Source organism: Gastrolobium bilobum, unplaced genomic scaffold (assembly GCF_033153095.1).
Source record: "Gastrolobium bilobum isolate Gb01-03AN ecotype WA unplaced genomic scaffold, APGP_CSIRO_Gbil_v1 utg1154, whole genome shotgun sequence".
Taxonomy (NCBI): Eukaryota; Viridiplantae; Streptophyta; class Magnoliopsida; order Fabales; family Fabaceae; genus Gastrolobium; species Gastrolobium bilobum.
In genome coordinates this window covers 358,016-371,969 of record NW_026898337.1, presented here as the reverse complement: position 1 = coordinate 371,969, position 13,954 = coordinate 358,016, and the positions used below count along the sequence as shown (strand labels likewise).

General features: G+C 37.3%; 1 protein-coding gene across 1 annotated transcript; it reads left to right on the top strand.

Annotated features, from left to right (window-relative positions):
- The first annotated feature begins 434 nt into the window (after positions 1–434).
- LOC133315001 (peroxidase 44-like) lies at positions 435–1,473 on the top strand. The gene is made up of 2 exons (XM_061516555.1): positions 435–626; positions 736–1,473. The coding sequence occupies exons 1-2, from the start codon at positions 435–437 to the stop codon at positions 1,471–1,473; spliced, it is 930 nt and encodes a 309-aa protein (XP_061372539.1).
- The last annotated feature ends 12,481 nt before the right edge of the window (positions 1,474–13,954 follow it).

Below are 13,954 nucleotides of genomic sequence, written 5' to 3'. Positions count from 1 at the left end.
TTCAGTTGTCAAAGTTCACTATTGCATTCACTAGTTCAATTTCATTGTGAAACATAACCGTATAAAAATTCCACGATGGTTAAATGCAATATACAAAACCGTGTCAATATGAGGCCCGAAATGCAAAATTAAATACCGTGTCAATATGAATGAGTTTTGTTTTTCTTCACAAGTAATTGCAAACAAGAAATACCCCGTAACTACATATGAATGTTTTAGTGTCATGTTTCCCCAAGATTAATCCTGAATTTTTTGCCCCTTTATGTAAAATAGAAAAGATAACTTACTATCCTCAACTATAACTTGTGAATCACTTACGGTGCCTCCATCAACACATGCACTCTATATATACATATATTCTTTCCATGGTTAAGACACACCAACACACTCCTACAACAAAGTAAAAGCCAATTAACACCATGTCATACACAAAAATGAAGTTCACCATTCTTACCTTCTTCTTTATCCTTCCCATTGTATTTGCTAAGCTCAAGATTGGATTCTACACCCCAACTTGCCCAACAGCAGAGGATATTGTTCGTCGAGTGGTTCAGAATAATTTCAAAAGTCAAAAATTCATTTCCGGTGCCCTGCTTCGAATGCACTTCCATGATTGTTTTGTCAGGGTAAGACCCACATTACCCACACTATACTCTCATAATTTGCATCATCTTAATTAGTTTCCACTTACAAAAACTATTTCTTTTTCCTTCTTATTAACAAATTGGTTTTCAGGGCTGTGATGCCTCAATATTAATAGATTCAAGACGGGGAAATAAATCAGAGAAAGATGCACAAGCAAACACAAGCGTTAGGGGATATGAGCTCATTGATGAAATAAAAGAAGCCTTGGAAGAAGAATGTCCTTCAACGGTTTCATGTGCTGATATCATAGCACTTGCAACAAGAGATGCTGTGGCCTTAGCTGGAGGACCAAGATACAGTGTTCTCACTGGTAGGCGTGATGGGTTGGTATCAAATCCTTCTGAAGTGAACCTTCCATCGCCAGATTCTACAGTGCCAGAGGCATTGAAATCTTTCGTGGAAAAGAACATGACACTGATTGAAATGATTACCCTTTTGGGAGCACATACCATTGGTTCTACTCACTGCAATTTCATTCAAACGAGGCTCACTTCTCTTCCAATTGAACCTTCTTTGCGTGATCAGCTTTCGCATATATGTGGGAAACAAAATGATCAACAACATGACCCATCTCTGTTTTTGGATCAAGGAACACCTTTTGTGTTTGATAACCATTTCTATAAGGAAATCGTTGCGAGGAGAGGGGTGCTTTTCATTGATCAGGATCTTGCTTTGAATCCTCAATCGAGTGGCCCTGTCACTTTTCTTGCGGGAAATGCTAAGGTTTTTGAAAGTAGCTTTGTTGAAGCTATAGTAAAGACGGGGAACATTGGTGTCTTGGAAGGAAACGGGGGAGAGATTAGAAGAAACTGCAGGGTCTTTAATTAATAATCTTTCATAGAAAGTTTATATTGCATGATTAATCAGTGTTTGAATGAAGTTGTATAATGATCTTGTGTGATTAATAATGGCTTTCATTGTCTCCTCGTATCATAGTCGAGTGTTCGGGGAAAAATATGTACATGCTATGAAATAATGAAATATAGAATTTTAGTAATTATTCATGTCCATTTCAATGTTTTTTCTTTAATCAAATAATATGTATTTTTAAACCGAGTCACGTAGTATGCTATAATTGAAATTGGGTACATTACATAGAGCCCACGCAACTACGTTTGTCTTATTTTTTGACCTTTTTTCTTGTGGAAAAACAGATAAGGCGAAAACTGGGTACTGAAATTTTACTGAATAATTATAACTTATCTAACAAATGGTTAATTTTGAGTTTCCGTGGAAAACTTAAATGTCATTGCTGGTAAGGTTTTCAAGTTTTATATCACTAAGATTTTATTGGAGTTCAGGTTCAAGCTTTTAAACTTTGATAAAATTAATCTAAAAACTAACCTGATAATAACCATGTGTACTTGACAACTTGCATGTGTTTTCTATTAATGAAAATAATTTAGTCGTAGTTTTTCATAGAAAACACTAATTTCTATAATAAGGCTTTTGTTGATCAAGTAAAATTATTTGTTTGCCAATTATAATACCTTGATTTTTGTATTCATTTATAAAATAAAAAATTAATATTTATTTCAAATATCCAGTAATACACCTTTTTTCTTCTCTTGCTTGTACATTAAATTTTTAAAATTACATTTAACTTGCCTCACTAAAAACTAGCTTCTCGTGCATCGCTTGGATAATAAACTAGTTTTACTATAAACTAAAACCAAGCGCGTTTGACATTCGTTGACAAGGGCACGTGAACAATGTCCAAAGAAAATCGATCAATTGTTATTTTTTACAAGTCACTAAAGTTTATTATTCAATATATAATTTTATATCTTTTATTACCTAATATGTAATATGGGAAAAATGTTTGTCAATTTAAATGACATAAAATTGTCATTTTAAGAGAGAGACACACAAAAAAAATATTTTTTTATTTAAAATTTAAATTAAAAAAAATAACTCACTTTTTCTCCCATGATTTTCATTCCTTGTTGTCTATCTCTCTCTTAAAATGACACAACTTATGTCATTTAAAATAACAAACACCAAACTCATGTAATATTAGGCTTACAATATGTAATTTTAAAAAATATGATATTTTTTAAATAAATATTTAAATATTTATACTCTCGGTGATAAATTAAATATATTTCACCTTAATTTAATATTATATATTGCACTCTTCCCATTTTTATTAAATTACATGTTGTTTAATAATAATTAACAAAATAGGCCAAAAACATCCTCTCTTGTGTAATTCTTCCACCTCCCCTTGCACTGCACACTTCTGTTATTCCCTCTGATCATCCCTAGCTTCAAAAGCAGATTTCAGTCTATTCAGCTTCAACAACTCCAAATCGTTTAATCCTTTTACATTACAGCAACCTTTATATGAACTGTAGTTTGTGCTTTCCTTCAAAAAAGAAAAATCTCACAACATTAAGCCTGGTCTATTTGTTCCCTCTCGTAAAGAAAATCAGTACAGCCCAAGAAGCAATATGGCTTTGAAATGTACACCAAATAAGGAACAATCCTAAATAAAGAAGCAAGCCCATAAGGGTTTTGACTTTTATGAGAACAAATGAATTGAAAAAGAATTGGGAAACTCTGACTAGGCTTTATATAGAACAATGGTCCTTCTCCAATTGAATGCTCCATGGAGCAAGGAATATAATTAAGTTGGTCCCATAGTATTAGTGACCGATCCAAAAATTTTATTTATATCTGTATATTTAATTGCGAAAAATAAGAATAAAAAATATACAATGATTTTTAAAATCGTAAAAATATAAAAGCGTTTAAAATTTTGATGAAATTATTTTGATTAAAAAAATAATAAAATCATAAAAAAAAAAAATTTAAATCGAAACTTTAATTATCATACTTACCCCAAAATATGAAAAAGTCGGTATTTAAAATGCAGTACGTACGTGAAACACGAGAGCCTGTCATTCACAGTTCACAACCCAACGATGTAGATTCCTGTGATTATCGTGTGTGTTCACATAGTCTGATAGTCATACTAAATAATGACTAGACATATATCAAAGCTGTAATATGCACTAGACATATACCAGATGTTTCATTTCACTTTTTTTACCTAACAATCATACACATAATCGCACAATAGAAAAGAGAGAGTAGAAGAAAGAATGAAGAGATAGATTTATCGTGCTTCATCTAATTTGGGCTATATCTAACAATGTTTCAATATTTTTTTTAATTGCACTAGTTACAAAATATTTTGTTTATAAGGAGAATACAAATATGTTTAGAATTCCTAAACAACAATAGTTATTTATGGAGTCAAACCCAAACTATTAAAAAAGAGAAAAATAATAAAATAAATCTAAGGCTCATAACAATACTATGTCTTCGCGATCTTGATTGGCTTTCTTTGGATCTGTCAATATAAATCATCATTTGAATGAAAAGTATGAGTCAATATCCAACATTGACATATAAATTTTTAATTAACAATATGTAATGTTGGATTAAAGAAGTAATAATAACTTATTAGCATCCTACTTATAATCAAATATTACAATATGTTAACTAAAAATTTATATGTAATTTAGTATTAAAACTGGTGAGAAATTTTTGATTTTCGAGTATCATTTTCTTATGAGTTTGTGACAGCAAGCAGTTTTCCATTTGTGGCAAAACACTAGACGAAACCTTGTAGACAGAAGTGGCAACCGACCAAACTTGCCCGCTTATAAAATATATTTCTCTAATCCCAGATATGTTTTGTTTTTGTATTGTTTTTTTAAAACAGATCATATAGCATCTTTATTTTTCTTTTGGGGCACATGCATTCAGCATATTACGTTTTTAAATGTTTCATCTATCATGACTTCTTCGCCAGAATAACGTTAGCATCTGGCAGAACACAGATGAAGAAGTAAGGGAAATGAACATTGAGAAAGGAGATTTTTTTTCTAAAGTTTAGACAATTAAGTTTACTAAATGGAGAAGAGGAAATTGTTGATATTAACTGATTGATTAATTCAAGGACCCTATTGTTGTTTAAAAAACAAATCGATAATGAAAAACAATTTTAGTGAAAAGTAGTTTTTTGAAAAATAATTTATAGAAGAGGAACACAATAATAATTAATACAAAATGCTGACGCGTCGCCCCACGCGCGCGATTTTTTCCCTCTGCTAGGGTTTTTCTAGGTTTTGTTGTGCGATGGAGGTCGAAGATGGAGATCAACAATCGGTGAAAGATGAGGATGGATCTAAGAGTGTGAGAGGAAGGCTGGGATCTGAGGTGGAGGGTACTCCTCGGAGTGGGAAGAAACCTAAGGGTTCAGAGTCGGTGTCTCCGGCTACGGATCAAGTGATGCAGGAAGGAGCTGATGTCTGCGGTTCTGCAACCCCTGATCCCTTGATTCCGGATGAGAAGATGGGGGAGGCTTCGAGGGGGTCTTGTCCCAGGGTTGTTTCCTATAGAGATAAGCTTTTGAGGCTTAATGGGAAGGGTGGCCAGTCAGATACTGAAGAGGAAGACTGGATCGCTAAGCAAAAAAAGGAGGAGGAGGAAGCAGAGCTGATGGAGGGTCTTGGTCAAGAGGAGCCGGAGGATCCTCTTTGCCCACAGTACACCTTCTCCATGGAGGAACACAAGCAAGATTGTGAGAAATGGCGGAAAGCGCTGATAATCAAGATGCTTGGCAAACGTATCGGTGTTCGATTTCTGATGTCTCGACTTCAGAGGCTATGGAATGTGGTTAGTCCATTTGAGACTATTGATTTGGATAATGGGTTTATTTTGCTGAGGTTCCAGGATGATGGTGACTACCGTCATGTTCTTGAGGAAGGCCCCTGGATAGTCAATGACCATTATGTGGTAGTTCAACGGTGGAGGCCCTTTTTTGACCCTTATGATGACAGCATCACGAAGATAGCTGTGTGGATAAGGATTCCAGGGCTGCCTATTGAGTTATACACGGTGAGACACCTGTGGAGAATTGGGAATATTTTTGGCCGAACATTAAAGGTGGGCAGGAATTCACTTAGGAAAAACGAGTATGGTGAGGAAATCACAGAGCGTGCCAGGTTCGCTAGGATCTGTGTTGAAGTGGATTTGAGGAGAAGTTTCCTCTCTAAGTTCGTGATAGGAGAGAGGGTGCTGCAAGTTGGCTATGAAGGACTGCACCTTATCTGTTTCAAATGCGGGTTATATGGTCATAGGAAGGACCAGTGTCCAGCTGCCCATGTGCATGGTAATCCGGTTGAGGCTGAGAACACAAGTCAGGGGAAGGTAATGGATCCCAAGGTTGAGACAGCAGCTAAAGTGGCTAAGCAGGATGAGGCATTTGGGAGTTTGATGGTGATCCAAAGGCAACCAAGAAGTAGGAAGTTGAAGGCTAAACCTGTTAGCCCAAAGACTGAGGTTGGTTTGGGTCAGATTACTAAGCTGAACCCAGACGAGACCAATCCTGGTGGGGAGGCTAACATTCCTTTGGAGGCAGGGAGCAAACAGGGGATGGAGGTTCCGAGTCCTGGTAACCAGTCTTATGTCCTAAGCAATTCGGATAATCCCATGGAAACTGATAGCCCCTCAGGCATTAAGGTCCAAGAGGGTCTGGCTGCAGCATCTAACTCTCAGAATTCGATGAAGACTCCATAGATTGGAACAAAAAAAAATATCTCTAGAGAAGGGAGAGTTAATCCCAAATCTGGTAATAAGTTGTTCATGAAGAAGGCTGGGATTGAAAATGTTTCTCCCAACTCTGTGAATGGTCCAGGTAAAGGGCTGAATAGGAATAAAGCTAAGGGTACTGCCATATCAGAGGACTCTCCTAAAACTGGCAGAGTCATCAGCAACATATCCAGGAATGACGCAGGGGGGGAATCTTCAATGTTGGTGGATCCTGTGCCTCTGTTTCAGGGTGATAGGAGGGCTGGTAATACTATGAAGACGGTGGGTGGGATAAACTCCCACTAGGTATGTTCCTAATTTCTTTGGGGTTTGTTCTTTGTACAGTTTTGTTTTCATGTCAATTTTAACTTGGAATTGTCGAGGGGTGGGGAAGAAGAGCTTCCCTACTTTAATAAAAGATTTAAAGTTCAGGTTCAATGTAAATATTTTGGCCTTACTGGAGGTGAAGGTTGGTGGCTCGAGAGGTGAGGATATTATTAGGAAACTGGGGTTTTCTGGGTTTTTTTTATCCAGGAGCCAATTGGCTTTTCAGGTGGGCTTTGGATCCTTTGGGACAAGAATATGGTGGAGGTGGAGGTGCTGGGTACTCATCACCAGCTTGTCCATACCCGAGTGCAGATTCTGAGTTCTAGGAGGTTTGAGTTTCTCTCTGTTGTTTATGGTAGTCCAAGGAGGCTGGAAAGAAGATCCTTATGGTTGGAATTGGAAGCCATCAGTATAGCAGCCACTGATCCCTGGCTGGTGGTGGGGGACTTCAATTCCATTCTATCAACATCTGAAAAAATAGGGGGAAAGGAGGTTTGTTGGAGCAGCATTTCAGAGATGCAGCAGTGTTTACTGAGCTGTAATATTGATGACATGGGGTACAAGGGACCTGATTTTACTTGGAAGCGTGGAAGGCTTCATGAAAGGTTGGATAGGGCTTGCTCGAATGAAGCTTGGAATATTGCCTGGCCGAATAGCTTAGTTTCTCATCTGCCTTTCTTCAACTCTGATCACAGACCTGTTCTGGTGTGTAGTGAGGGGCAGACTAAACCAGTGGGTCATTCTAGAGGGTTTAAATTTTTGGCAGCTTGGTTAACTGACCGAAGGTTTAGTGATCTGGTTAAGAGGAGCTGGGAGGATAAAGGGAGCTGGCTGGAAGCTAGGAACAGGTTTGAGTATGAAGCAAAAATTTGGCATTAGGATGTGTTTAAGGAGAATATGAGGCAGAAGAACAGATTATACTCTAGATTGAATGGACTGGATAGTTACAAGCATGGTAGGTATTACCATAACATAGAATTGTTGCAAAAGGATCTTTGGAAGGAATTACAGTCAATCTTAGTCAAAGAAGAGTTGATTTGGTTCCAGAGGTCCCGTAGCCAGTGGCTGAAATATGGAGATAAAAACTCCAGGTTCTTCCACTCTTCTACAGTTGCTAGGAGAAGACACAATAGGATTGTGACCTTGAAGAATGAGTATGGTGATTGGGTGGCTGATACTGATCTTCTTGTTAATATGGCATCTTCTTTCTATCAGGAGCTTTTCAAGGCTGAGGAGGATAGGGATGGGGTTTTCCCTATTCAAAATGGGTTCCCTGAAATGACTATTGGTGAGAAGAGGTTTCTGGCCAAGATACCGAACAAGGAGGAGATTAGAAAGACTGTGTTCAGAATGGGGAAGTTTAAAGCCCCTGGTCCTGATGGCTTGAGTGCTATTTTCTTTCAAAGCCAGTGGGAGGTCATTGGAGACTCGGTTTGTAGTTTGGTGGAAGAGATATTCTGTAATCCTGTGAAGGTGAAGGATATTAATGGTACATTGATTTGTTTAATCCCCAAAAGAGAAAGCCCTGAAAGCATGAAGGATTTTAGACCCATTAGCCTATGTAATGTGATCTACAAGATCATTACAAAAACCATTTCTGAGAGATTGAGAGATCTGCTGCCCAGAATGGTGTCCCCTAATCAGTGCAGCTTCATTAAGGGGAGACAAGGTACTGATAATATAATCATTGCCCAAGAAGTAATCCACTCAATGAGGCTCAGAAAGGGCAGGAGAGGCTGGATGATGATTAAGGTGGACTTAGAAAAAGCTTATGATCGTCTGGATTGGAGTTTTGTGCTAGAGACTTTGAAGGATCTTGGTCTGCCTGACTCTCTGGTGCATCTAATCTATTGCTGCATATCTACAACTTCTATGAGTCTTTTGTGGAATGGAGTGATTACTAAGAATATTCTTCCTGGCAGAGGCATTAGGCAAGGGGACCCTATTTCCCCTTACCTATTTGTTCTTTGCATGGAAAAACTTGCTCAACTTATCCAGATGGCCGTAGGTACTGAAGCCTGGAAACCGATTGTTATAAGAAGGAATGCTCCCCCCATTTCTCACCTATTCTTTGCCGATGACATCATCCTTTGTGCTGAAGCTAGCTTGGAGCAGGCCCATGTAATTAATCAGGTTTTAAGAGTGTTTGCAGATGCTTCTGGTCAGAAAGTAAGTAAGGAGAAGACTAGAGTCTTTTTTTCCAGAAATGTTTGCTTTGAGAGGGCCAAAAAGATAAGTGAGTCCCTTGGTATAGGGATCACCTCAGACCTGGGGAAGTATCTTGGTGTGCCTCTTCACCACAAGAGGGTCACAAAGAATACATTCAGTTATGTTTTGGATAGAGTTCAGAAAAGGTTGTCTAGTTGGAATCAGAATTCTCTTACTTTGGCTGGTCGTACTATCCTGGCTAAGTCAGTGCTTGAAGCCTTGCCTGCTTATTCCATGCAAGCTGTTGTAATGCCAGTAGGTGTTTGTAATGAAGTAGAGAAGATGACTACAAGTTTCATTTGGGGGTCATCCTAAGTTCATAGGAGAACCCACTTGGTTAGTTGGAAAAGAGTTTGCAGACCGAAAAGAGAGGGTGGACTGGGGCTCAGAGATCAAAAACTAGTGAACAATGCTTTCTCCATGAAGCTTGGGTTCAATCTGTTAGCTAACAAGGACATCATGTGGGTGAAAGTCCTTCGCAGTAAGTACAAGGTAGATGAGGCCCTTATGCCTGAAATGAAAAAAGTCAGAATAAGTTCTAATACTTGGAGAGGAATCCAAAATGTCTGGGATCAAGTCTTAGAGGGATCCAGGGTTGGCATTGGAGATGGCACTACAACCTCTTTTTGGCTTGACAGATGGGTACCTAATGTTGGTAGGCTAATTGATCATGCTTTATCAAATATTCCTGAAGAGTGTGAGCATTGGAAGGTGATAGATTATGTCCATAGGGGTGCTTGGGACTGGGGTAAAATTAATACATTGCTGGGCAGGGAAATTCTGGATGCTATTGGTAGGTTATCCCCTCCAAATACCTGTTTTGGTCAAGATAGGATACTCTGGACCTTGTCAAATTCGGGATCTTTTACTGTTAGTTCTGCTTATAATGCTTTGTCAAATTCTTGCATGATTTCTGATAATATGAATTGGGACTATATATGGAAATGGGAGGGGCCACAAAGGATTAAATTTTTCCTTTGGCTCCTTTCCAGTTGTAAACTCTTAACTAATGCAGAAAGAACTCGAAGGCATATGTCAACCATTGATTTATGTCCCAGATGCAGCATGGATGTGGAAGATACTGATCATGTTTTCAGAAAGTGCCCTTGGAGTCAACAGGTCTGGAAATTCTGGGTGGAAAGTAAAGAGTTAGCATCTTTCCTTAGTCAAGACATGGATTCCTGGGTGAAGAACAATCTTGGCAGGACTAACCGAAACAGGAATTGGAGGATGAGGTTTGGTGTGGTATGCTGGTTTGTTTGGAAAGATAGGAATAATCTGGTTTTCAATGGAAAATGTTCATCCCCTCATGAGATATTCTCACAGGTCTCTCTCTTTGTTTCTAATATCCATGTGGCTAATGAGTTGCTATCTGATGCTGGTTTGACTTGGGATAGAATGGAGGAGATTAAGATTAGTTGGAGTCATCCCCCTCCTGGATGGAAAAAGATCAACACTGACGGGTCCTACTCCAGTCTTTCATCTAAATCTTCCTGTGGTGGAGTAGCTCGGGATGAGGAAGGTAATTGGATCATAGGGTTCTCTAAGAGGTTAAATCCAGAATCAGTATTAATGGCTGAGCTTTGGGGGTTCATAGTTGGGCTGGAATGGGCTTGGGAGCAAGGTTTCAAACAGATTATGCTAGAAGGAGATTCTATGATGGCTATCCAACTGGTGAAAGAGGGTTGTGTGTCCTCTCACCCTTGTTTCTTGACTGTTTCCAGAATTAGGAGGTTACTAGAGAGGAACTGGAAGGTAGAAATCTGCCATGTATATAGAGAGGACAATCAAGTGGCTGATTGGATGGCTGCAGGTGGAAATCTAACTGATTGGAGTATACACTGGTTTGATAGGATCCCTGCTGGATGTGAGGAGCTTGTCTTAGAAGATAGTAGGGGCACCTGGGTGCCTAGATACGTTTCTGTCTAGTTTTTTTCATTCCTCTGTATCCAAAAAAAGAAAAATAATTTATAGGTAATTCTTTTGTAAAAAAATATTTAGGCATAATTAAAAAAAATTACCAAGTAAATGAGATAAAAGTTGTTGGACCAATAATTCAATGGACCATACAGATCTTATACAAATAGAAGTTTAGGATTATGCGAGAGATCAAGAACTACAAAAATGGCTATAATAAATTAATGAAAAGCTGGGCTAGTTAGACCAATCAATCAAGTGGATTTCTGGAGCTCGTATTTTCTTTTTATCTCTCTTTTTTTCACATGGCTTCATATGAGTCATATATATTTTTATGTATGTGTAAATGATAAAATTATCTCCTATAACATGAGACATATTAATTCCTATTTTTAATTATCATAAGGTTCTTACATAGTTTGTTTCATATACCCGATTGACATTAACCTCCATGATGAAAGATTCTTCCATAAGTAGAACCGAAAGTTAAAAGCATGGGTAAAATGCAAATGTTTTTGTTGGAACGTGCACGGGGAGCTCATGGCAGGAAAAGACCGCCAATCGTAGGCCAAGTAAGTAGCAATATTAAGTGGACTCAGAACACCAAAACCCAAAACCGTGCTCACTTAGAAGTTGTTTCTTCGAATATTCATGGGATTCATCAATCATCAAGCCTTGGCTACACTTATCAAAACCTTGATCTCCCATATCTCCAAATAGTCGGATCACCACAAGCAGTGGCGGACCCAGGAAAATTTGTTTATGTCCGCATATTTAGTGGCGGGTGTTCGGGGGCTGCGCCTCCGAATTTTTTGTAAAAACCGATGACCCGATCGATTCAACTGGTGACCCGGTCCGGTCTATAAAAAAACAACTAATTTATTTTCATAAATTAATATATATAGTTTTTTACTCTCAAACACAAATGATTTGTTTTCTTTTGGAATATTTAAGTGATTCGTAACTTATTAACTTACGTAGATTATGTACCTACAACACTAATATTATCTTGATTATGCAATATGCTGAGAATTTTGATTTGATTTACAGTTCGAGATGTCTTTTACTGAACCTGAAACACTAGTATCACAAATATTATATGTTTGATTGATCTTTTGTTAACAATGATGTGTAATTAATTATTTTCATATTAAAATATTTGAAATTGGTATATTTTTTTACAAGTATTTAAGTATATTTATAATTTTTTAATATAAATTGTAGATTTACATATACTTATCGGGTCATGCGGTTGAATCAGTGACCCACCGGTTAAACCGGTGATCCAGTACTTCGACCGGGTCAATAACCGAGTCGAATTTAATAACATTATTTAAAATGGTAGTTACTCTTAATATATATATATATATATAGAACTAAGAGACAAACAAAAACATGCAATCAAGAAAGAAAAAAAAAACTGAAATTATAAATTTTATGACCGCACTTGCGGGCATTTGCCCGCAAGTGGGTCCGCCAGTGACCACAAGCTAATCCACCATCGACTCTGATACCACTTATTGGGCCGTGCACGAGGAAAGACCAGCAACATAGGTCAAGTGAGCATCAATGTTAAGTGGGCTCGAAACATCACAATTAAACTCAAAACTTTAAGACATTAGATGTATGGATCCTTCCACTTATATGTTTTATATGTTGCTTACTTAGTCCTTTCTTGACCAATGTACTACTTCATCCACTCACTTGGATTTCTCAACATATGGTACAGACTACAGAGCAAAACAGAAGAAAGAAATATCAACAAAAACAAGAACAAAAGAAAGGTATCACCAAATCAGAGAACAAACACCAAGAACCAGGTGTATTCAGCTCCCAATGCTCACGGACCTGCCTTTCCCAACTAGGAACGCCTCCAAGCTTCACCTTCATTTGCTGTTGACAGAATCTTCCAACAATGCACCGATCAATCTATGCGTCTTGCCAAGGGGAACACTTTTCTCAACATCACCGATATGAGATTCTCGATTTAACACCCTCAAAAGTCACTCACAAGCCACTTGAAGAAGAACCCTAGGTATTTTGCTTTTCTTCAAAGAACAGAACGAACAAGTAATAGAGGAACGAAACCAAATTTGAGTAATATGCACATATGGCAGCAGCTAAGTCACACTTGGATATATTACCATCTTAGCAAATACGACACCATTTTGTTAAGTTGCAATTATACCAACCAAAATGCAACAACAGATTTTGGGCCACATAAAACTTAATTCTCAGTCATTGGCCCACAATGAAATATACAAGGCATCAGCAATAAGATGATAAATTCAACAACAGTCGCAGCATATATATAAAAATATGATTCAGTCCAAATGATTTTAAACATACTTTTTTTTTTATTGCTCCACTGGTTTTCGAGGCTTCGCTCCGACTATGTCCAGTCCGACCCGGGTAGGTTACCTAGCATTGGTAGGTGAGTCTTCCAGCGAAGATTTTCTGCATACACAAGATCTCGAACTCGAGTCCTTACTTAAGTGAACTCAAGTACCTTACCACTTGAGTCAACCCCCGTTGGTTGATTTTAAACATACTGATTGCTATAGGTTTAGAAAATATACACAACAGTTTTCCATTTTACCTTAGTATGAAATACAAATTAATAGTGTAGAATATGTTAAGAATTAGAGTTGATAAAGTCGGAAACCGCTGTAACGGGGCTAGTTGTATTGTATATTTTAAAATAACCTGTCCCGCAAATAGGTGGATCAACATAATGGTCAACTTTAAAAAAAAAATGTTAAATATCAAATTAGATGATGAAGACAATGACTTGTTTAGTCTGTGTTAATGGCTATCACGTGATACAAAACATTTTCTTTTATGGCCATAATACTATTGTTTCACTGGTAATTAATGTTATTTTTGTTTGTTTTTTCTTAGGCAGGAAAAGAGATTAACACAAAAAATAAAAGAAAATTGAGAATGTTTTTTGAATTTGAATGCTCCTTACGTAATTAAGTTACAGGAATGATGTGTTCATTTGCAATTATTCACATACTTGATGTCATTCTTTTGTTATATAATAACATTGAAAATTTTAATTAATCTTAAATCATGGTTTGTATAGCTATATTAAATGAAATCATTGGCTTAGACCATTCTTTAATCCTTGCCTTATTGCTTGATACTTGTTTCGAACTTAAGAAATATTTGGATGTTGATATTAGAAATAAAAGATTAGCATTGAATATTTTTTTTTATTCTTTTCCATGACTTGACCACCTAAAAATGA